Here is a 25,533-nt window from a genome sequence, read left to right as displayed (position 1 = left end):
CTCATTGACTGAGCCAATTTCCACCCATGAAGTGGTTAATAGAGTGTGCAGTCTGAGATGCTCAAGCGTGTCTAGGAGTGAGTATTGACACTTTCTGAAACCCAAATTCAATCTGATTTAAATTAGATGCACTCTGGAGAGAATTTTTTAGAGTGGAGCAAAGTGTTGTGAAATCACTACCTGTGCAGAAGAGACCACAGATTTTAAATTTTTTTATTTATTTGATTTATTTGATTTGCTGTGGGAAGGAGCAACATTTAGACATGGATGGCGGGGTGTCCAGAGCTGAGTATGGGGCTCCTTGAGGTGGGAGGGGGCCAGGGGCGGACTCAGTATGCCCAGGTGCCTACAGCAGCTCTGAGCCCAAGGCTCTGTTGTTCAGGCAGCTTTTTCCATGTCAACACCTGCTCATTAGGAACTGGACCAAGACTCCCAAAGAGCTCTCAGATGGCCCCAATTTTGTCTCCCTGCCAATCTGCTCTAGAATTTAATAACAACCTTGAGGTGAAACTTGGTCTTTTCCTCGTTGCTAATCCCCAAAACCATCTGGCCTTTCCCTTTCTCTGAATAATAATTTAGTATATGTGTGGAGGTAGGGGGGATGGGGTGGAACAAGGGAACAGACCTACCTTACATTTCTTAAAGGACAAGCTTCTTGATTTCAGAGAGAGTTAGGTAGTTACTTTGAGACCTAACCTTGTTCTTCCTATAGCTTCCACATCTTTAATTCCCAGATACTTGTTTGAAATTCACACAATTCATTAATTATTAAGAAAACTCCAACTTTAGTTCTTCAATGAAATAATGCTGAAAAGAAGCATGTTAGTCTCATCATGATGTTGATGTTTTTAAAAAATGTTTTCTCTTTAGTTTTTCATTAGTTTTAGTACAGAATTCATCGGCAGAACATTCTTCATAAATAGTTGCTTATTCCTATACCTTACTCAGCAAAGTAATTAAAGTAACTTAGTAGGAAATATACAGAATATAATACTAAACTACAAATAAAGCGTAAAGTGTCAGTATTTCCTCTATCTTCTTCCCACCAGGGGAGGGACCAAGAACATGGTGAACCAGATGTCCTGGGCATTTGTTGAGTTTGGGTGTCTTATCAGCATGTATGAGTTATGCTACTTGAATAAATGAGATACCCCATGAATTATTTGTTAAAGAAGTAAATTAAAGAAATTTTATCCATTTGAATGTTGTGTAGGAAATGCACATAGCAGCATGTTTCTTTCCATCACTCACATGACAGGTGTCATGTTCAAGTCCACAGAGTAGATTTCTGTGGGTATTACATGTATGTGCACATACACCTGCATATATTTGCATATATGTAAGTGCATAGACATGTATATTCTTGTAAATATTCTAGATATTGGGTTCTAATTCTGCCGTCCATTAGAGACCGTCCAAGCATATCTCAGTGTGATGCCTTAGAAGAGGGGTGAGCAAATTATGGTTTATGGACCAGCTCTAAACTGATTTTGGTACAGCCTACAATTAAGAATGCTATTTACATTAGTAAAAGACTAGAAAATAACCAAAAGAATAATATTAACAACACATGAAATTCAATTGTCAGTGTCATAAAGTTTGAATCAGAGCCATGTTCATTAACGTATGGTCTCTTCTACTTTTGTACAGCCGATTCCAGAAGGTGTAACAGAGTACCTGGCCTGCAGAACCTAAAATATTTACTATCTGACACTTTATCTTGCTCATCCCTCTGTTAGAAGATACAAAAATGAAGTAGGATGAAATCTGCCTGAGTTGAACTATATTTTACAGTATTAAAAAGAAGTTGCCCCTTTACTTTGGTTCTTTTTTTTTTTTTAGTTTTATTGATTTTTTTTTAATATTTATTTTTTAGTTGTAGTTGGACACTATACCTTTATTTATTTTTTATGTGGTGCTGAGGATAGAACCCAGGGCCTCACACTTGCTAGGTGAGTGTACTACCGCTGAGCTACAATCCCAGCCTGATTTTATTTTTTTAAATACACAACAGCGGAATGCATTACAATTCTTATTACACATATAGAGTACAGTTTTTCATATCTTTGTATATAGAGTACATTCATGCCAATTCCTGCCTTTGTACATGTACTTTGTTTTTATTTTTGCATTACAATTCTTATTGCACTAATATACCGCAATTTTTCATATCTCTGTTTATATATTAAGTATGTTGACACCCAATTCGAGTCTTCATACATGTACTTTGGATACTTTGGTTCTTTCTAAAGAGAAATTGGAAAAGAATGAGAAAATTGGTCTCATTTTTTTTCTTTTCTCAAGGGCCTCATAACATTTTCCCATAAATATGTAACAGGATGTTTTCACTATTCGAAGTTTAATAACTTGTGATCATACCCTGACATGGTAAAAGAAAGGCAAGTAAAAAGTTACAAATCTGTGGGACATGTAACATGAAGCTTAACGGTTTACCATGTGAATTCTAAATCAATATGAAAGAAACCTACCAGAACTTCCCAAGTGGTGGGACAGGAAAGAGGAGAGGAAATCCCAACCCACTTAGGAACCCCAGTGCCAGGCTGCACTAGTCCATCCTGTGCTTCAGAGTATTGCATGTTTTCTGTGATGCTCGTGTTTTGTAGGCCTGAGTTGTTGAAACCTATTGGTAAGATCGGGAGGAAGCAAAGGTTGTTTCCACTTTGCAGAAGAATGGGGCTATAAATTCTGCCTGCAGCTCTTTCTGTGCCTGTAAGTCAGTGCTAAATCCAAGAAAAAAAGAATGATTTTATTTTTGTCATAAAATATGTTCAGAGTTGGTATGTTCCACATTATAATAAAGAATTATTACCTGACTTTTGTGTGAAATTTGACAGGTTGTGTACGCTGTATCTGGCATAGTGTTTAGCTGTTATTCTGCCCTTGGCCATTGTTAGTATGGCCCCATAAATAAACTAATTAAGTGCTTCATTCCCTCAAAATAAGACTGTTTGCTTTCTGTGTGCAATTTCATCCCTTTTCCACATGATCAGCAATGATCAGAGTTCTTAAAAGAAATGTTTTCAAAATGAGCTTACTCTCCTTATATCTTGATCAAAATATAACAGAAAAAGGGAGACACATCAATCATTGCTTCATCCCTGTCATTGTATTTGAGCATCACAAAGTGTATATGCTGGGAGAGAGACTTTAGAACCTTTACCTTTAAAGGAGACACAGGAACTGTGGAAGAACAAGGATTTCTCTAAGGTCTCAGGGACTTAGTAATGGAATATGTTAGTTTGATCACTTGCATTATTTTTCCTTTAGGCCACCTTAAATATAATTATCATATCAACAGTAAAGAACAAGAAGTCAGTGAAATATTAAATCATAGGATATGTTATGTTTGGCTGTGAAACAAAACACATTTCCACAAAGTACCTAGGAAAATATATACCATTATTCAGCAGTCATACTCCATCAGTCTCTTTAGAATTGTTATTAAACTACTAATAAAAAGGTGATGGGAGCTATAATTATCCAGACAACATAGAAGATAAGTGATACAGAAGCCTATTATTTATCTTCAATATTAAATGTATCAGAATCAAACACGCTACTTGAGAGAAAACATTCATGGTTCACTATCAAATAACTTTCTTGATTTAAAGGATGATTTTGGAGAATTGCTATCTGAATAGAGTGGAATACCTAATTCAATTGACTCCTCGATATCTTGTTTATTTTTTCCTGGGAAATATTAAGCATGGAAAGAAGCAAAGAGCCTTATTAACAAGTATCCACTACGCAAGCACTTCCAATTCAATCATCCTCTCTTTTTTTTCATAGCACTTATTACTTTGTGAAATTATCTTATTACTTATTTGCTATCTCCTCCTGTGTGAATAAGACTGGAAGCTTCAGTGAGTGACCTTCATTGGCTTTTCACCACTGTACCACTGACACTTGCAACAGTACTCAGGGGCAAAGGGAATCCCATACTGTCTGTTCAGTGCATGAGCAGTTGGCTGTGATTAGGGCATGTGGGGTTCAGTGGTGAAACAGGTAAAATCTGTGGACGGGGAAGTGTCTTCATTCCTCACCTAGAAAGCACTGTTTGGAGCTTGGACCTTTTCGTTCTATCTTCTACATGCGTACAGCCTCTTCTGGAGCACCTACATGTATGTTTTAAGTGTTGGTTTGCTTGGCTTTCTCTCATTCATGAGCCTGGCCCAGAGACCAGACACAGTGACCAGCAGAGTGAGTGAGTAGGGGAGTCCTTAGATGCTTCTTTTAGCAAAGTGCCTGAGAACAGAGTTTTTGTGCTTCATGCCTTCCTATAGAAAACAGTGACTGACTGAAAAGTGTCCTCTGATGTTTATTTGGAGAAACTACTACCTTTAGGAAGACATACTTTGGCCAACAGGGCTCTTTTTTTTTTTTTTTTTTAGCATTAGACTACTTTAGTCATACACATCATTTCAAATTTCTAATCGCCACATTTTCAAAGATTTTAAAAAGTGAAATTAGTGCCAGGTATAGTGGTACATGCTTAGAATCCCAGCAATACAGGAAGCTGAGGCAGGAGGATCACAAATTCAAAGCCAGCCTCTGTAACTTGGGTAACTTAAAGCAAGACCCATATGAAAATAAAAAAGAGTTAGGAATGTAGCTCAGAGGTAAAGTGCCCTGGGTTAAATTCCCAGTATAAAAAAAAAACCATGAAATTAGTAATATGTTATCTAAGTAGACATATCCAAAATATTATTTTGATATAAATCAATATGCAAAATTATTGACTTTTTAAAAATAAAAGTAAGTTTTGGAATCTATGTAGTTTACATTTCAATTTGAGGGCTAAGTTTTCATCGGAAATATTTGATCTGCATTTTATTTCATAAAACTTAAAGTAAGAAAAGTAAATTTGTATATTCAAATTGTTCCAAATACATATATTTGTGTTCTATTATCTGAATTAAACATCGCTTTTAGGCTTAAATTTTTAAATATAATTCAAAACTCAGTTTTCTGATTACACTCTTCTTATTTCAGGATGAGTAGCCACATTTGGGTATAGGCTACTGTGTTAGCCAGTGCAAATTATTATTTCTTTTAATAAACCTTTCCTAGATATGTTCTTTTATTTCCAAATTCCAGCACCTCCTATCACCTTAAAGCAGTGCATTCTGGTGTAGTGAGAGGATATCTTCAGAGCTAGCTGGCCTTGCTTCTGCCTTCTCTAAGAAGAGGCGCTCAAGGGGGAAATGGCATGGCCCCTTTGCTTCGCTGGCACACCACTCCTGGTGTGAGCTGTTCCTCAGTGCCCTGCCAAGCACTACCACTCCACTTTCCCAGGTGAGGCAGAAACCAGGGATGTATCTTCAGGGCCTTCCACATACAGTGAAAGATCTCCTCTCTGCTGACCAGTGTGGGTGTGCCGGAGAATCCATGGGGAGGCCACCCCTGCATGTCTGCCCCCATCTGCCCATGTGAGGTCACTGAAGCAGCTGGCGTGCCAGGGACCAGCTGGCTTTCTCTCCAGTGCTGAGGTCAGGCTGGTTAGTGGGATGAACAGCACACTCTGGGGAAGGAAGACAGACTGAGTGCTAAGACAGATGGTACCAAGGCCAGTGCTCATGAGTCCAGAGGTACCACTCCCTGCGAGGAATGTGGACCTTCTGTCCTTTGGGGATACCCCGCCACACTTTTTTTTTTTTTTTTTTTTTTTAATAAGGACATCATCTGTCTTATCTAAAAACTCCTGTGACTAGGATTTCAGAAGTCTTCCAGGTTGCTTCTCATTTATAACCATTGACAGATTTAGTGATTGTTTTCTTTCTTGTCCCCCACACCACTCAGAAACTACGCAAGGTCTCTTGGTACCATTTGTATCTAGGATGCCAAAATTAATGAAATGACAATGGTTCCATTTTTCTTGGTGAAGGAATAATATTTTGACTGTCTGTTAGGGTGAGGCTGTGCTGCTGCTGCTGCTGCTGCTGAGAAAACTGGAGTGGGTGCAGCACAAAATGGTTTTCCTTCTATCAAAACATATACTTACTTTGTCACTGAGAACCTGGAGTAGGCTTAGAAAAGTCATCTCTTTTTTCATTTTTGCACTTTCCCCCATTCCCACTAATTTATACATCACCTCCCCTTCCACTTCTCACACCACTACAAATCTTTTCAAAGTGCACAGCTATTGTAACTTCAGAATCTCCAAGTGGCAGTGTCATCTCCATAGAAATCGCATGCATTGTTGTTTGTGTCTCCACATTGTTGAGCCGAATTGACAATGTGAAATGACAACTCAGCATAGGCAAGTTATCAATCGGCTGAACTAACTTTCAAAGCTTGCCATGAAATCTTGGAGAGGTATATGCAAAAATCGAGGAGGAAGAAAATTCTCTGGCTTTGGTATTGAAAGACTGTAAAACCTCCCAGTGAATTGCTTTGGCTTCATTTTCAGTGGAATATTTAGTCACAATTGTTTGATTCCTGGATTTGATATTATTTGGGGTATAACCACGACTCCATTTGCCAAACTTGAAAGTGGTTTTTATTTTTATTTTTTGTAATAGTTTCATGGTCTAATGATGCATAGGCAGCAAGTACTCTAGATGAAACTCATTAGCCCTGGTAAGGAATTAAGAATTAATGTGGAATAAAATGAAAATTTTAAGAGGAGTCACTTTTTGCATGGCTCCTGGTGAAAAGGGACAAGCAAGAAGAAGACTGGGACTCTTGGCTGCAGAGTGCTGGCTTCCAAATTGTGCCCATCAAAGCAACCTTTCAGAGGAATGTTGGGGGAGCCAAAGTGATGGGGCTCCAGGACACCATGCCTTCAGCTCAGCCTGGCAGCTCTACTGGTGCACTCATTATACTTGTCTTTCCAGTACAACTTAAGAAAGTCCTCTTTGGCTAGTAAGAGGTCACTCCTGTCCTATATTTTGAAAGGATGGTTTGGGAATTCTTACACTTGGGATTTTTATAAAATAAGAATAAATTTTTTTCCCCTTGGGAAATCACTGAAAAATTGTTATTCTTTTCCTGTCAGTAGCTTTGACAGTCCACAGGCTGATAGCCGCATCCTGTGCAAGTGCTGTCCTTGTGGAGTGGGACTGAGGACGTTGCTCTAGGGTGACTGAACTTTGTATCATTGTTTCCTACAATGCAGTGTCTGCATCCCGTTCTTGTTAGAGTTGAGGACCTGCCATGCTCCTCAGACACACAAGTATGCTCTGGCTAGAGAGTCACTTCCGGTTTGAAGATTTGTACCAGTTCTATGGTCTCCCCAAAGACATCAAACTTTTAAGACTTACATAGAAAAGTTTGAAATGAAGGTTTTTAAAAGTTCTTTTAATGCCTCAATTTCAGCCATAATAAAGCCTTATTTTGTTATTGAAAATAATAAAATTGTATATTATTTAGGGTAGGGGAGCCAGCATCCCTAGGTCTCTTGGGTCCATGTCTGTGTATTGAAAATAAGTACAGAAAGAGACTAGGAGTTTCCTTACAGGATGTGTGCTGGATGGAGAAGAAGGGGCTGAGCCTTTAGTCTTCTGATAACAAAAACTTAGGACCACAGAGCCGACTTCCTTGGCAGAGTTTCTGTTTGGAGTTCAGTTTAGAAATGGAAGACTTATTCAAAGAATATTTTTCTATAAGAAAGAAAATCCAAATAAACATGCTATGCCTTAGTTTTTATTTTTAATGTATTATATAAAGGAAAATATGAGTTAATGAAAACTCACACCATGGTGTCCTAAAAGTCATGGTGCATTCTCAATTTCTGGTTACTTGGGGGAAGCAAAGAACTTTTCTAGACCTAAATAGGTTGAAATATATTGAAATATACTCGTGGCTCATTTTCCTATTCTTCAGGTGTGCTTTTGCTCATGGAGAGCAATGAGACATAAAATGCTTTGCCAGCCTCAGATGGAAACGTTACCTTGAACAAGGGTACTTATAAATACAGAACATTTTAGAGAATCATTAGTGTTTATAAGGAATTAAAAGAAAAGGTTCAGGAGCCAGTGGGAAAGCAGCCAGTTTTCTAGTTGGCTGTCCTCTTCAACTTGCAGGAAATAAGGAAAAGAAGTTGTATGAATGTTCCTCAAAAGTATAGGGTGGTTTAAATGGGACAAAAGTACAGAAAGTGTTAGCATTTTAACTCTTTTCTCTACCCCAATTATTAGTTTTACAATAAAATATCCTGGTACAGATACACTAATTTTTACTGCAGGCCCAATGTGTTTTTTTCACTTTTAAGTCTGAGTTACTTTTTCTTTTCTTGTTTGTTTGTTTGAACCCAGGGGCACTTTGCATTGAGCCACATCCCCAGCCCTCCCACTCCCCGACTTTATGTGTGTGTGTGTGAGTGTGTGTGTGTATTATTTAGAGACAGGGTGACAGGGTCTCCTGAATTGCTTAGGGCATTGCTAAGTTGCAGAGACTGGCTTTGAACTTGAGATCCTCCTGCCTCAGCCTCCCTAGCTACTGGATTACAGGAGTGTGCCCCCACATCTGACTGAGTTACATTTAATTCTCCACTCTCATTCCTCCCCTCCCCTTCCTTTTTTCATCAAATAGTGGTTTCATAGGCAATACAGAAACTTTCTAGAACTCTATTAAGTCAGTTTCTGTAGAAAGCGCACATAAGTAGTGGTGTGTGTAGTAGGCCTTCAGTAACTATGACCAGAGTAATTTGCACACAGTTTTCAGAAGTGTACAGTCCACTTGAAGTAAGAATGAGATGCTACGGGGCCTTTCCCTTCCTGTTTTCTATCAGTGCCTGGCAGAACTGGAAAGGACCCTACAAAGGAAGAAAGGGGAAAATCTTTGATCTCCACATCAGAAACGCAGAGAAGTTACAGGCAAGGGTTCACACTTGTGCTGCAGAGAACCCCAGCTGCATCCTCATGGATGTGCAGGACTTTGTGCTCCACCCTTTACACACCTTAAAGTCAGCCCTACAAAGCTGCTTACATCAACCTCCAAGGTTACGCCGTTCAGAATTCTAAGTACACACAATAAGTCTTTTCAATAGAAAATCATCTTTTTATTCTCCTTGTTTTCTTGGTGAAATTGGGGTTTCTTTCCTCAGGTCCACGTGTTTTAGGCCCACTCTGACATTTCAGCAATTTCTTCCGAGTACTGTGTGTGTGTGTGTGTGTGTGTGTGTGTGTAAATGATTTCCACTTATTAGATTCTTTCCAGTCTGTGCATCCTCGCAGAAGACACCCCGGCAGGCTTTGAGCACTGCTGCTGCTTCACTTCACATAATGAATATTCAGAGGCTGCAGTCATTGAGGACTCAGGTGGCAAAAATAGTAAGGTGATTGAAGCAAACCCTAACATGAAAGCCAAATCTGCATTTCAGTGACTCGAACTCTGATTACAGCAGATTCAGATTCCTCGTTCTCTGACCCTGGGACCACATGAGAGGAGAGTCCTGGGGAACCTCCTATGAATCGGGCATCTGTTCCATACACCAACATGCTCCACGTCTTTCTGTATGATGTGTTGTAATCAGCGTGTTGTTTTTAAAAGACAACAAGCCCTTCTGTAGCCCTCTCCACAGAATGCATCGGGGCTGATAACAGCATAAAGGACGCACTGTTGAGACCGGCAATGCATGCATTGTTTTCCTCATAATGCAGTCAGGATCACCATAGGAAAATTGAGCGTATTTTTTTTGAAGTCTTATTTTATATATTTTTGTCACCATCAGCAGTTGAACTAAAGTAGGAACTGCTCCATTCTATGACGGGTTAAATTCTGCTCTGTGCTGATCTAGTGGTGATGTATAAATTGCAGCCCTTTCTTTCTTTTTGAAGGATTCTAAAATAGTTTTGGAGAATCAGTGCTGGATTTTTGCTTCTGCATGTGTGGTGACTCTTGATTTTTTCCCTTTGGAGGAGCATCCTTTGCAGCATTCCCCCTTCCGAGGAATCACTTAGACACTTCCAGCTGGTGGCAGGGGATACAGCCATAATACAGCTTCCTCTGTCCCAGCTGTCTCCACTACGGTAAATGCATTACGATGGCTGCACCCTTGTGTCGAGGCTCAGGTGAAGGAAGGTGTAGGATGAAGTCTGGACCCCGCCGTTGGGCTTTCTAAACGCTTCAGCTTCTCCAGCATCTCTGCCTTTTGAATGTCTTCCTGCTTCCAGTCAAAGGCTTTTCTCCAGTGAGTGGGATGCTGCTGCACGCCTGATTAAAGGTGCCTGAGGATATCACCTTTTACTCGGAAGCCCTGCGTGCCTGACAGGATCTTTTTCAATGCATTATGGCTCATGCAGCCTCACAATTAAAGAAAAACAGGGATTTAGAGATCAATGCTGAAGAAGAGACTGAGAAAAAAAGAAAACATCGCAAACGGTCCCGGGATCGGAAGAAAAAGGTAGCTATGTGTGCCAGAGCTCAGATCTTGCCTAGATTCTTTTTTTTGTTGTTTTAGGCTCCTCCTGGCATCTGCGAGAAGCGTGAAGGGGGGTCTTTCCACATGCTGTATAGAGTGTAAATCGGGTGTGTAAATGGGGAATGGATGGTCTAGCCCCGTAGTGGAGACTGGCCACGGGCTGGGCATGGCGTGGACAGGCAAGCTTTTCTCCTGGGGAGGGATTGCAGGGCTATGCGGAAGGTGTGTCTCACTTCACAGAGGCACCGGCATGTTTCCACAACACAGGAAGGTGCTGGGAGAGAGTTAAAAGTAGTTTCTGCACAGCCCGGTCAAGGTTAAATGTACTGCGGTGACTTAGGTCTGAGGCAGAGGCCAGAGAGTCAGGCTTTGTACTTCTTAGAGGTCTGTCTCGTGGAAAAGGAGCTTTTGTGCTGGAACTGTGTCACATGCATGCGTTTCTGAGGCTGATCTGTGACCTTAAAGACGTAGCAGAAAAGTCATTTCCTGCTTTGCTGCTTTTCCTCTTTCTTTCCTGGCGCCCCTTATTTCTATAAGGTGCTTTTAGTTTGGTTGTACAATGGGAATAAGCTGCTACAAATAACTTTCTGTTGTGAAATAAAGCTGAAATCACATAGGTTTACATTTGCCTGCTGGGTGAGTGATTATCCTAAATGCAGGAATTCCCCGTGACATGGCCGGGACCTGCAGCCTTTAGCACTGATTGCTTGAGCTCTGAGCTCAGGCATGGATGATCCCCTACTGATACCCCAAGCCAGGGGGGAGAACAGGGAATGTGTTTTAGGCCAGTGGTGTTTTTTCATAGCCAGAGAGTACTTAGTGTTTGGAGGCTTTTCCCTTAAATACAACCGCTAGGGACTGGCTGGGAGTAAGGCCCCAAAGCACCTTTTCCTCCATGACAATTAATCAAAATGGACTAAAACTCTGTGATTTGAATATGGAAGTCAGGTCATAAAGCATTTTTATTTGTCTTTGTGAGAATCCCCAAGGGAAAGATATTCTTAATTTGCCCTGAGCATTGGTGCATGTGCCTTATAAATGATATGCAGGTTTCATCTGCCACATGTACAGGAGTGACTATGGCTATTTTTGGTCCCTTTGCCATTTTTTTTTTTTTTTTCGAGTTGGTGTCTACAGGAGAAGGCTCTCCACCTCTCATAGCAGAGCAGACTTTGAGAGGTTGAATTTGGAGGGCTGTATGTTTAGTTGCAAGATGTTAAATATAGATGGTTCCCACTTTGATAGGCTTGTAAATAAACTTCTTGAAAACATTTTCAAAAAAGTGCAAACTTGGGATAAGAAGTTGTATGCAGGCGTATTCCAAAGCCTTCAACAGCCTGGTGGTTATGAAATGGCCATGTCTTGCTACATTCTGCTCTAGTTTTATCATATTAGGTTTTTCTTGGGGAAGGTCACTACTGATTGCCCCTTCTCCACGCATCTCTGCCCCCGCCACTCACATCATGATAAACGGCTTCTAAGACACATAAGGAAAGAGATGTATATTTGTATAAAGATACCATGTCATCCTTGAAGTCGACACCATATGAAAGAGTTGTTAGCCTTGCCAGGCTTCAGTGCAGCAGTGTCCTGTGGCAGCTTTTGTGCCTGGGCCCCTGTTTGACTTGGAAGCAAAACAGGGCAGGGGTGAGGCAAAGGGTGTTTCAGGACTCATTGAGCTGAAGCTAATGCTTTGTGGACCCAAATGCTTTGTTATGAATACAATAGAGCCTGTCTAATGTAAATCTCTTAGCAACCAGAAGGAAACATGGAGAAATATCAATATCACTATTGTAAATGTGCAAACGGATTTAGATGTTCTCAGGACACTCATGAAGTAGATCCAGAAAGTGGCTCATGGATCACACATTCACTGCTGTTGTCCTCATTAACTCATAACATAGTATAATAGGTACAGATCAAAGATCCAGTGTGTTATGCCAGGTGCAGTGTTTGTAGTCAAATTACTTCATCGACTACTTTGGTACAGAGTTAAAAATTCAGTTATTTTTGAAGGCACATTCTAGACTTCTTTTAGTGTTATAGCATATTTAACCTTTAGTCCCTACAAAGTGAATTGTTTTGACTCTGAGTTTTTTTTTTTTTCCTTCTTCTAAGATCCTAATTAAGTCCTGAGGGCTACTTTGTTCCATATTATAGGACCCATGCCAATAGAAAAAAAAAAATGTTTTTAAATGTAAGTTTCTGGATTATTATGGGGATAGTTGCTCTTATTCCGATGCAGAAGTATCCTCCAGGATCTTTGAGTTACATAAAAGTAGTTCTGAGTGTTCTCATAAAGGCACAAAATAGAAAAGTTTAGGAAGTATCTAAGCCTCTATTATCTACTAGTAGTTAAAAGTGTGTGATTTACAAAATAAAGAATTTGGACCATGGCAATCTTGCAGTTTAGGCTGGGGCAAGCCCCAGATGAACCTGTCTTGATGATATCTGTGTGACACAGTGTTATACACTAGAGACTATTGATAAGTATTATAATCAAATCATAATGTAGACAGCACTGGATTCACATTTCATCAGGTTTTTAAACTGGAGAATTCCAAGAGTTACAGAGTGTCTATTTTGAATACTCTAACCACGAATAAGTAATTACCAGTGCCCCCCCCACAGTATAGAGAGCTTCTAGGAATTTATAGTTAGTTGAATTTTAATAAATATGTATTTTATTCTTGATACAACTGAAGTAGTGTCAAGAAAAAGAGAAATCTTCCCATTGGTTTAAAAGAAATGCTTCTGGGTAGGTGCATATTTTGATTATTTAAGTCCTTTGCATTCAACCTAGGGCCTTGCTTATGCTAAGCACATACTCTACCACTGAGCTACATACCTGACCCTAAACCTTCATCTTTTATCACCAATTTTTCTGTCTTAAAGGAAAAATAAAAAGAGGTTTTAACGAGTATATAGTTTGAAACAGCTTAACAATGTATTTACGAATATCTGTTACCTATAGTTTCCCATTGCTTTCCCTGGCTTCTTTCCATTTTTCCCTTCACACTTCTTTCCTGATGGGCTGCTTAGTTGGCAGCCGGTGGAAGATTCACCAAAGATAGCCAGAGAGCCCCTAGAAGTGTTGGTGCTATGTCCCTGGCCCAAACAAACCGTAGAGAGGAGCTTTTCATGCCCTCTGCTTCCAGCAGGCTCCCTGACCCATCTCCCCTGAACTCATGATAGTTTGTGTCCCAAATGCCCTTCTTGTGGTGCAGGACAAAGTCCCTGAATATCCCTAGCTTCTGGTGCCACATTAACTGCATATTTTGTCGTCTTTGTCATTTCTTTGAAGTGTATAAAATACATTTCAATTGTGAGAAATATCAAGATAATAACCTTAATATATTCAATAAATGGGTTTTTAAATATATGAATATATGCTCCTCTATGTTGACTATGTTTTGTCAAAAACATTTAAGGCAACCTAAGGAAATTTATACTACAAAAGAAAGTATAATGGGGTTCATTTCTATGTATGTAACTGTTACAGTGCTAGATACTGGGCTAAGTAGTAGCAACTAATTCTGTGATTAATATAATTTCTGTGTAGTGATGTCAAACTCATAGTTAATCAGTGGGAGAGCAGGAATAAATATTCATTGCTTCATCTTGTATTCACATATTCATTCAGCAAACATTTATCGAGGGACTTCTGTGGACCACATATTGCATCAAATGTTGGAGACAAAACTGAAGCAAGAGTAGTGGCAACAATTGAGTGGCTCCCGTAGAGTTGATAAAGACAAGAGCATCACCCATCACCCAAGCTAAGGTCTGAAAAGTCAGTAGCTACAAGAGCCCATAGAAACACCCCCACATGACTCTGATGGACTCAGAAGAGTCTCTGTGAAGCTAAGCCTTAGAGGAGAAGTCAAAGCAGAAGAACAGGAACCCCATGCTCAAAATGATGGAAGTAGGAGAGGCTATTTGAATATGAGGGAAATAAACAATATTGGAAAGCTTTCAGCCAAGGAGGCCTGAGTTTGTGCTAAGAAAAATAGGTGGGGGCCAGGGCATGAAGACTCGCATGTGCCCCCTTATAGGGTTTGGAAACATGCCTGCTGAAAGGAGGGAGAAACTTCCATGGTGGTTGTAGGCAGAGCAGACCGTGAATAGCTTTATGGTTTGGCGCCATTGCTCACGCATCAGTGTCGTAGACAGCAGCAGGGCGAGCAGTCGGGAAGCTCTGATGAGATCCAGGCATGAGATGCCGAGAGGCTGAACCATGGGGAGACTCTGCCAATGGAGAGGGGGTGTAGCAATGCGAAAGATATTTAAGGGAAGACTCAGTAGAACTTGGCAATGGATGATAGGTAGGAAGTGAGAAAGGGAGATCAGATTCTAGGGTACCTGCCAAGTTCCTGGCTTCAAGGGGAAGATGAAGAATTAAATTTCCTGGATTTGTGTCTTTTCTCCCTGGACATTTCTTGACCATTTATTATGTATCCAAGTTTTACATTGCTTTGTAGGCAGGGGCTCACGATAATGTACAAAGAACGTGCTTTTATTTTCTCCATTTTGTAGATGAAGAAATTGAAGCATGAACGTTCAAGTTAGTTGCCAGAAGTTCCCACAGTGGTTGGTGGGGGAGAGAGGTTCCGGTTGGGTCAGTCCAGCTTTCTGGCTGTGTTCTAACCACACCTACAGGACATTAGTAGTGAGCAGCATTAATATTTTCATAGCTATACATCAAAGTCGGCTTATTTCAGAAAATCTTGTAAATCATCTATTTCTTATGCATCTGAAACTTTAAATAGACTTTGTGTCTCTAAGTAACCCACTATTGTAATGGGTCTGTTTTTCTTAATTTTTGTAATAGATTTTAATGTTTGGCCTAAAGGTACTCTTTATTAAAATTTTTTTTGAAAGAATAAGAATAAAAATGACCAACACCAGGACTTCAAATCCTCAAGGACACATTGGTATAAGGACATGACAATGTGTAGGTGCTTGATGGTATATCAGGCAGTGTGCAGAGGAATTCCCAAGGGATGCTGTTTCTCTCTCCCTCTGTCCCTCTCATCTATGAGTAGGTATTGTTTCCATCCCCATTTTTTTTATAGATAAAACCTTCAAAGAATTCACCTGAAATCCTGTAACTAGTCAGAGTTGGACCTAGGCTTTAATGTGGGTCATAGGATCTTGGAATCTGAGACTCTAGAAGTCTAAAGTTAAAACAATGAAGGGTTTGAGAACAGGTTTGAGGATGCATGAACTTCAGTGTTTCTTGCTACAGGAGGTTGGTGCTGCTTGACATTTCACAGGTTTTCCTCATGCCCATCAGCTAGTTATCTGTGGCACCCATAGTGTAAGGTGCCAGGCCACGTGAGGTTTCATATTGCAACAGCTGGACTTTTGTTGGGAATGGTTGTGTGGTCCCCAATGAGGTACAAGCAACCTGCTCTAGAAAGTATAGAAACTGTAGGTTTATAGGGAACTTGGGATCCCTATTTGCATACTCAATCTTCTGTACTATAGTTATGTGTTTATATGTCTGGCTTACCAGGAGACTGTGAGCTTCTTGAGGCCAGATATGTGTCATAATCATTTGCTGTTACAAACTGGTGCTTGCTGGGTGGGTAGGTGTGTGGTAGATGGGCGGTGGATGAGAGCCAGTATCATGCAATGATTAACAGCATGGGTTGTAGATAAGATTGTCTGAGATCAGATGATGGCACTATCACGTGTCTGTGTGACCTTGGGGAAGTTGACCTCTCTGTGTCTCTTCACCTGCAAAATGAATGTACTAAAAAGTATGTGCTTAGTCATAGGGTTTTAATGAGATTTTAATGAGTTGGTTTTAGAACAGCTTGGCACAAAGTAAGAGCCTTATAGTATTGGTTGTTGCTGCTGTTGTTCAGAATTAATAGTAAGAATAAATGAATTAATTTCATCCTAGACCTTCGGGGATTGTACCCATAAGTTAACTCACTGAAGTCCAGCAGACTAGATTCCTGGGAATTAATCTGGCTGCAGCCTGTCTCCACTCTTTAAAGGAGGGAGGATAGAAAAAGTCTTAGCTCACTCTGGGAAAAGTTGTAAACCTTTGTCCTTTGATGTTGCACTTTTGATATTTACAAGTAAGAAAGATATTAAATAAAATTTGCTGGTGGATCTGTTCCCCATTACTACATTTTTTTCCTCATCTGTTTAAGTATTAACATTTTCTTTTCTTGATCAGTTATCATTCTGACCACTGTGAGATCATGTTAGATAGATCATACATTTATTAATGTCTGAATGTGTTACTCTAAAATTTCCAATTAGTTTTGACATTTCTGTACCCTGGCTACTGGTAACTATTTCTTCACTACTCTTCAGACCCATAGTCCTTTCTGTCCCTTCATATAACTTGGACAAGATATTACTTTGTGTGGTTTTTTTAAATATCAATATAGAAAAAGTTTGCTTTTCATAGGTATGCTTGGAGAAAAAGCATAGGACTTGGCAAGAGTTTGCTTTCTTTCTAGTTAGATTATTGGAAAGGCATAAATTAATCATACCCCTTTTACCTGCATCTGGCCATTTCATAACATTTATGCACTTAAGGTATACCTCGCTGTAATAGGTACTAGCAAGATGCAGGAGGAGACCTATGGGGCCATCTACCTTCTCTGGTTTAGATTCTACTTATAGTGTTGAGGTAAAGGACCATAGAAAGAAACAACTTTTGGTGCCTTTTACCTTCTTCATCTTACTTGACATTATATCAACACTGTCATGACATGGTGTTATCCTCATGCACAGAGGCATTAACCAAAACTTGGGTCTGTTATACAACTTGCCTCAAGTCACAGATACAGGTGTGTTTGAAACCAAAGTCTATTTGGTTCTCAGACCCTTACCCAGGCTTTCAGAACCTCTACAGGAGTTTTCTTGGGGTTTTTGGTAATGGAGGTGCAAGGTTAACGATCACGTTTGAGATGTTAGAAAACACAATTAGTAAATGATTTAACTTTCAGCAATTATTTTTAAAAAATTATTTGAAAATCTGCAAATGGGCTGGGTTGTGGCTCAGTGGTAGAGCACTTGCCTAGCACATGTGAGGCACTGGGTTCAATCCTCAGCACCACATAAAAATAAAGGTGTTGTGTCCACCTACAGCTAAAAATGTATTTTAAAAAATCTGCAAACTGTATAAATCATTTTACTAAAGTTAATGTATTTCTATTAAAAATTTTTAAGTGAAATCTATTCATTGAAACAAAACAAAACAAAAACTGTTGACATATGTACACTGAGTAATGTTAAAGGGGAATGTCTAAATACAATATTAGATGCTGTTATTTTATCCAAATTTTACTCTAAATAAATATTTGTATGGAAAGATAATATTTGAAAACAACCAGTCTCCCATAAGTTGGTACAAATCAGTGTTCTGATCTGTATAAAAGTAGAAGAATTGAGCAGAAAGCAATGGAAATGAAACTCTGGTGTTCAGCGTACGGGTCAGGTCTGTTTCTGACATTTATCCCATTCACTCAACTTTATGCTGTCATGGATCCAAAGTGGCATAAGAAATAAGATGGCCCATCATTGCCCAGTACAGAAGCTGCCTATAAAATGTATAGATTTCAATTTAAATTTAATGACTCCTAGTAAATTATCTTTTAGCCATTGGTCATCTGACTAATTAGGGTCATATCCTTGGTTCTGCATGAACTCAGATGAAGTTCATTAGAATAGGTAGAACAGAGACTACTGTTCATATCTGCCAGATCAATACCTTGGAGGTTACCAGGATGTTAAGCTTCCCAGTACGGTCATTGGAGAAGGCTGATGTATGGATTGCATGAGAGAGAGCTGGGGGAGGTGGCACACATCTATAATCCCAGCTACTCAGGAAGCTGAGGCAAAATGATCCCAAGTTGGAAGCCAGCCTTGGCAATTTACTGAGATACTGTCTCATCAGGGAAATAGCTGGTGATATAGTTCAGCGGTAGAGTGCTTGCCTAGCATTTGCTAGTCACTGAGTTCAATCCCTAGTCCTGGGCAGGGGTCAGTGAGTGATGAGAGGAATGGGAAATGGGATTAGGATATAGAAAGATCAGAAGAAGGAAGGAAGTTCAAGACCTTCTGGGTACCGGAAGTCAAGTAGTAAAACACTTACACCTGTCAATTCTTCTAAAACTCTTGTGATTTTTTTTTTAATCCTGATAAAATACAGCTTTTTAAGAGGTCTATGCAGTTGAAGAAGGTATAAAAACAGAAAATTTTTAGAGGATTAAAAACACTAATAGTGTAGGTAAGCCATATAGAAAGAAATGGGGAGATTAAGCATCACAATTTATGATGGGGTCTGGATATAAATTCATGTTGAAACTGTTCTTGTTTAGCTATGTGGCCTTGAACAAAATTTCTCTGGGCCTGTTTCCATATTGATCAAATGAGAATATTAATTTTTAAATGGAGATACTGTAAATAAGTGCATTTCACCGGATTCCTGGCATAAAGGGAGTACTTAGCGAGAGTTTCCCGCTTCCTCTCTTACAGTATGGACTCTCAAATGTAATTGCGCGACTGTAGTCAAGAAGGAGGTAGTGAAACTGAGTAAGTTAAGGAATGTTCTGACAGTTTTCCTACCTCATAAGCATTCAGAACATTATTTGCAAAAATGATTTGCTGAAAGAAGTTTTACTACTAGTCCACCGTTCCAAATAACCATTTGAGTCCTGCAGTTTGGCTCTTTGCAGACTTTCTAGTCCTTAGGGAATTAAATCTGTCATTTTGAGAAATACTCCCAAAGACTCATATATTAACTACATTTTCCATTCATTAACACTGTTATTAATTAGTTTCTCTGGGTGGTTAAATGATTGCCTAGGTAGATATTAAAGCTTAAGAACCATATGCACAGATGGAGGAAGTATCAAATGATTCTTTTACTTTATTTTGCTGATTCAAGTACAAATATTTAAAAAAAAAAAAAGGGAAAAAAATCCAGGCATAGGCATCCAGTGACTCAGGAGGCTGAGGCAGGAGGGTCACAAGTTCAAGGCCAGCCTCAGCAACTTGGCGAGACCCTGTCTCAAAATTAAAAAAATAAAATAAAAAAGAACTGGGAACATAACTCTGTGGTCAAACACCCCAGGGTTCAATCTCCAATATTTTTTAAAAAAGTGTAAATATTGAAATATTTTTTTGGACAAAAGTACTTGAGCTGAATGAAGAGTCTTTATAGCTTTTATTTGAGAAGAAACAAAATGTTTCTTTTGCAATATGTCTATAAGATACTACACACACACCCTAATACATAATTCATGACCAACCAATTTATCATTCCCTCTAGGCAGAATGGCCACGACAGAGGTGTTGTGATAGCTTTGTGATAATTGGGGATTATTATGAATAATTGACCTCATGAACCCTTTTCCACCTTTTATACCAAGTTTGTGAACCCAGAGTGGCTCACTGGCTGTCCCCATTTGCCAGCAATTTCCCTTCTTCATATTTTCTCAGATGGTTACTTGCTAGGGCCACTAAATTTCTTCAGCCACATACAGCAAGTTACCCAGTACCTTACCAATTGGCCTGATTCCATAACTGCCACTTAGCTTCAACAGTGTATTCCTATATTTCCATTCACCTTAAACCAAAAAAGAAAAACTAAGCCTGAAACTTGGATGTCTTTCCTTAGACATTTTCATCATAGACTCCATCTGATTTCTTTCTTTCTTTGGGTTATTTTTGTTTGTTTGTTTTATTTTGTTTTGTATCAGAATTGAACTCAGGGGCGCTTAACCACAGAGCCACATCTATAGCCCTTTTTGCATTTTATTTAAAGACAGTCTCTCATTGAGTTGCTTAGGACCTCACTAAGTGGCTGAGGCTGGTTTTGAACTTGTGATCTTCCCTCAGACTCCTGAGCCCTTGGGATGACAGGTGTGCACCACTGTGCCCAGCTTGATTTCTATTTTTCAAAGGACAGTGAGGCAAAAGTATGGGAAGAATGTATTCATTCTTTTATTTATTGAGCTTTAAATCCTTGAACTTACCAGGTACTTCATTAGGTGCTTGAAGTAGATTACTGTATTGAATCCTCATGGAATGGATATTATGGTCCCAATTTTCTGGATTAGGGAAGTTATACTCTGAAAATGTGGATAGCTTTCCAAAGTCCCACAGTCATCCCTGTGCCTTTCTTATCACTTCACTCTTGTTGTTACTCCCAAGTCACCCCTGGAAGTACCAGTTTCACAGAATACTGTACTGAGCACCATGAGATAAATCATTCCTGGACCATGAAATACCATGCTGGGGTTTTTTCCCTGCTAGAGAATCCCTAGTACAATCCTACTCATGATTTCTCTTTTTCTCCCAAAAGAACAGTATACAATGGAGTGTGGCAGGTAGGAGGGTGGTATTTTTGGATGTAATAAATAAGTTACTTCATTTCAAATCACTTTCACTTCAAACATTTACTAGGAAATAATCCTATTAATGGTTAAGAAATGTAAACATAATAAATTCCCCAAATGTTTTTATCTATGTATGGGGGGTGGGGGGTGCTGAGATTGCACCCAGGGGTGCTCTACCACTAAGCTATATCCAGGACCCTTTTTATTTTCACCTTGAGGAAGGGTCCTGCTAAATTGCTGAGGCTGTCCTCAAACTTACAATCCTCCAATTTCAGCCTCCTGAGTAGCTAAGATCACCGGTGTGTGTCATACGCCCAGCAAGTGTTTGTATTTTTAAAGATAAGTAGCAAAATCATTTTGTGTTGGCTGAATTTGTTGGTTTCTGAAATGCATCTATTTGCATGTTTGCTGAGGCCTTCCATTTCATACTCATCATTTTTATGAGAGAACTGTGGAAAAAGCTGGCTTTAAATAACTTAGCTGGCCTCAAAAACAGTCAAATGTTTACAGCTTAGATTAGAAATTAAAATGCAATTTGTAGAAAGGTAAGAAATTACACTGACATCAAAAGCTACTTCAGATGACATTTTTTTCTAAAAATATTTGAATCACCATGGGCTTTGCCAGGATCTTTTCTTATTAGCATAGAAAAGACCCCACATGAACTGATCTTTGTTTACCCTTAACAATAAAAAAGGGTGAATGAAAAGTTTAATTTGAGAGAGGGGACTTGGCAAAAATCAGAATTCTCAAAAATTTTTATTATTCAAAATTAGATGTCTTATTGGTTTTGCTAGCAAGCCTCAGTTTGAAATTATAGCAAACCTGCCAACAAGAGCCAGTTCCATTTTCAGTAAAATAATTGGTAGGTACTAAAGGTTATTGTCTCAGTTAATCCTTGAAAGGACCCTTTAAGTAAATTGGCATTATTTCCATTTTACCAATTAAAAAAAATTAAAACTTGGAAATTGAATTTATCAGTAACAACAAAAAGTATAAGTTGAACTTGAACCCATAGCCATTGGACTCCAAGGTTTCTCCCCCACACTGCCCCTGCATTTCATTATTATGCTTGTAAATTGTCAAGCATATAAGATTCTGGTGCTTAGGGAAAGTATGTACTTCCATTATTTTCTAATCAGTTGTTATATCATTTTTCATTTATCTTTCATCATTACTGGTGGTGCTCATGCGTTCTACATATTCAATACTAGGTAAAGAGAGCTTTTAAAATAATGATGTGTGTGATTTGAGCTTTATGTTTTTATCTTCAGATGTTACAAAGGGGTGTTAAGTTCTATTGTAAAACACACAGCAATTTTGAATCAGGTACAAAAAAGATCAGGGTTGATGCTTGCATCATGGATTTACAGTCTGAGGAAGTAACATTTATCAAAACCATAACCTTGAATAATACATTTTGTTTTCTATTAGTAAATCCCCCAAAAAATATCCAGTCATCTTATTCCCAGCCTCATGTCTGCCACCTGGGTGGTCAGGACTCAAGGAGACACAGGACATGCTGGAAGAGACGCAGCTTCTGAGGTCACTGAATGTCTCCCTGGCTGCTTCCCTTCTTCTTTAAGGACCTGCTGTCCCTTGAAGCAGTGGCTGGATCACTGAAACCTGACTCAATAACATGAGTAGACTGACTTACTTCTGTCAACACTCAAAATACATTTGCCTGCCCTTAACAGGAAGATAACCATATTGATGTTTTAAAATGCTGAGTGTAATTAATTTCTTTACTTTGAAGCATGACCATTGTTAATGATCCCTGCTTTACTATGCCTCTTCAGTTGGAGTCATTCCCTGCTGTCTAAAAATAAATGGTTTCATTATGCACATTTATTCCATCTACATGTATTCCAAATAGAATTAATATATTAATACTGGGAATCCAAGCAAATGAAATTCACACATTCACTTGTCTTCATTACTATAGAATTCATGATCCTGATAATCCGCCTCAATTCCAGTCTGTGGATTGTTTCAAAAGGTTTTGAATGTGCCTCATCTTATCTGAAATTGGATCTTTGAGAGTGACCAGGAGTGTATTTAAAATGCATGTTTCCTCTGCTGACAGTGTTATGAACTGCCAGCCCTGGGCTTGACTTCCTGTCGTCACATAGGGTAGGAATGGTAGCATGACTTCCTGCTTCTTCATGTATGAGTCCAGATCTTGGTCTTTCTCCCAGCACCCCACAGAACAGCCTTGTCTTAAGTGGCCCCCATTGTAATTTGACTTTACATAATGTTTCAGTGGATTTTTCCATGGGATCAGATTAAAATTTCAGTGGATTTTCTATGGGAGAAGATTAAAATACTTAATGCCCATCACAGGCCAAATGGATGGGTAGATATGTTTTTATTTGCTTTCTGATGGATTAGTCAGGATTTTGTTTGTGACAAAGGGCAAGTACTCTAATATTCATTTGGCATCCTTGGGTTTGACCTGCTTTCCTGGAGCTTCATTTCAGCTTTAGTGGAGCCTACCTTATTAGGCTGTTCTGTCTGCTCATCCAACTTAATCTGGCATAGTTTTGTTTTGTTTTTAAGTAAGTGCTGCTGGAGATCTCTGAAATAATAGGAAAACTAATTTTTGGAGACTCCAAGGAACCAGGGAAAGGGTCTGCCTGGATGGAGCTGTGGAGTCGGTCAGGCCTGGGTTTGATTCTTGACACTGTCGCTTCTTTTTGTGGAGTTGCAGTCATTTAACCTCTCTGAGCCTCTGTGCCCTCATCCATAACAATACCTACCACAAAGGGATGTTATGAAGACTCAATTAAATTGAACCTGAAGTGACTGGCACAATGCAGTGATTCAGCAAATGCTCATACCTCCCACTTCTTTTTCCCTGGTGCACATGGAAGAAATGAGAACTTGTTTCATGTGAAGTATATTTAGTGAGACTTGTCAGTTAAAATGGGAAAGTATATTTACTGAAATGAACTATGAGCAGGAGGTCAGTAAATAACTAAACAATAAGTATATGTCTCTATTTATGTTGGAGTGTATATTCCAAAAAGGACAGTTAAAATGAGAACCCTATTTCCATCAGGAGGAAATTCAGTCTTTGGAACAGAGGCTCAGGTTCTAGAGAGGTGCCCTGGCTTTCCATGCTTTCCCAGTAAGGCTCTAGTTTCTTCTGCAGAACCCAGCCTCTAGTGCAGGTGTCTCCATCAGCTTGGTGGATTTCTGAATCAAGTTACGAGCCAGCCTTTATTTCTTAGGGTTTCATGGGTTTCCCTAGGCATTCCCATTGAAAGTCTCCCCCGGCATCTGCTGCTGGACTCCCAGCAAAAACACTTAGACGGATATCGTCAGCAAAGTTCTGTTCTAGTGACTCTCAGAAGACAGCTTTGGAGCCAGTATCTGATATGCAGTTTCCCAGGGACAATTAGAGAGAAGTAAGCAAACTGCTGACAGATGGGGTTTCTTGCTAAATATTAACTGTCAAGTGAAAGAAGACTTCTTCAAGAACTTTTGAGACTATTTAATACCTGTTGTGCTACTTTAACTCCCTACTTGATTATGTGTAATTTTTTTATTGATTGCTCAAAACATTGCAATGCTCTTGACATATCATATTTCATACATTTGATTCAAGTGGGTTATGAACTCCCATTTTTACCACGTGTACAGATTATGAGCAATTTGCTAGAGCATTCTTTGTGTTCTCCGAACTTCTTTTTTTTCTCACCATATAAGAAATAGATGTCCATTGTAGAAATATTAAGCACAGGGAGGTAAAAATCACCCAGAGGAACACAGATGTAATTGTTTCAAATATATATTTTTAAATATTATTCTGTGCATATATTTGCTTAGCTGCTTCTTTTGCTCTCTATTTTCCTCCCCAAAGATGAATGGAAATGAGATAGTAGTAATAGCTCTTCTTTGATAGCCTCATTTTCCCAACTAAATATATAATGGGAACATGAAAATACCTATGTCCATTTTAATACATATCTAACATTCTACTTTATGAATGTACCAAAATGTTTCCAGTTAATCTTATTTTTCTATATTTAGTTGATTTCAATTTTATGAAAATTGAAAAATTATGAAAAATATCACAAAGGACAATACCATATCCTCTTTTGTTCTAAACCATAGTGTGGTCATTTTATGCCACCTTGGTTTTTCTGGTGTTTTTTTTTTTTTTTCCTGGTGTTCAAGGTCCTCCATTTACAACCTCATTTCCCACGGATCTGCTAGTTGACATTAGTTCTAGTTCAGATTACTCTGTCACTATTACAAAGTGTACTCTTCTTTCCCACCTCTGATCTTTGTGTTGCTCTGCCTGCCGTTCCTTTCACCATTCTCTGTGTGCAAATAATTCAAAGAGTCAGGGCCCTTTTCTAATCCCACCTTCCCAAAACACTCATGTACACAGCTGATAGTAATCTCTTTCCATTATTTTACAACTGTTTGTATCTCTCAGGGATTGTACAACACTCTATACAGAATTGTAATTTTCTGGGATGATATCTAGATGAAAAATATCACATTGTGAAATGTCTTAATTCTGAATCTGGGCAAGTCCCCTACGTTTGCAACTTGAGTCCCTTTCCTTGTCAATTTAACATGGAGGACCCCCAACACAATGGTTCCAGAACTCCTTGCCAGCTCCAGGGCTCCCTCATTCTCCTACCACACTATACCTTACTTGGGCAGGACCACACTGATTCTTAGCAGGCCCTCTCAAAAGTCCCCGTGGATTGATCTGTCCTCTTGGGTAAATAAGTAGTAGTGGTATGGAGGTCTCCACCCACA

The 25,533-nt window shown here is 39.2% G+C and overlaps 1 protein-coding gene across 1 annotated transcript in view; it reads left to right on the top strand.

Moving 5' to 3' along the window:
* The first annotated feature begins 10,252 nt into the window (after window positions 1–10,252).
* The window catches only part of Ank3 (ankyrin 3), a 321,771-nt gene continuing 306,490 nt past the window's right edge, over window positions 10,253–25,533 (top strand). Inside the window, exon 1 of the mRNA XM_076834218.1 lies at window positions 10,253–10,366. Coding sequence (XP_076690333.1) covers window positions 10,253–10,366 — 114 coding nt within the window. The remainder of the gene's footprint in view (window positions 10,367–25,533) is intronic.

The sequence above is a fragment of the Callospermophilus lateralis genome, chromosome 15 (genome assembly GCF_048772815.1).
Source record: "Callospermophilus lateralis isolate mCalLat2 chromosome 15, mCalLat2.hap1, whole genome shotgun sequence".
Classification (NCBI taxonomy): Eukaryota; Metazoa; Chordata; class Mammalia; order Rodentia; family Sciuridae; genus Callospermophilus; species Callospermophilus lateralis.
Note: the sequence above shows the minus strand (reverse complement) of the source record. Positions and strands in the feature narration are given on the sequence as shown.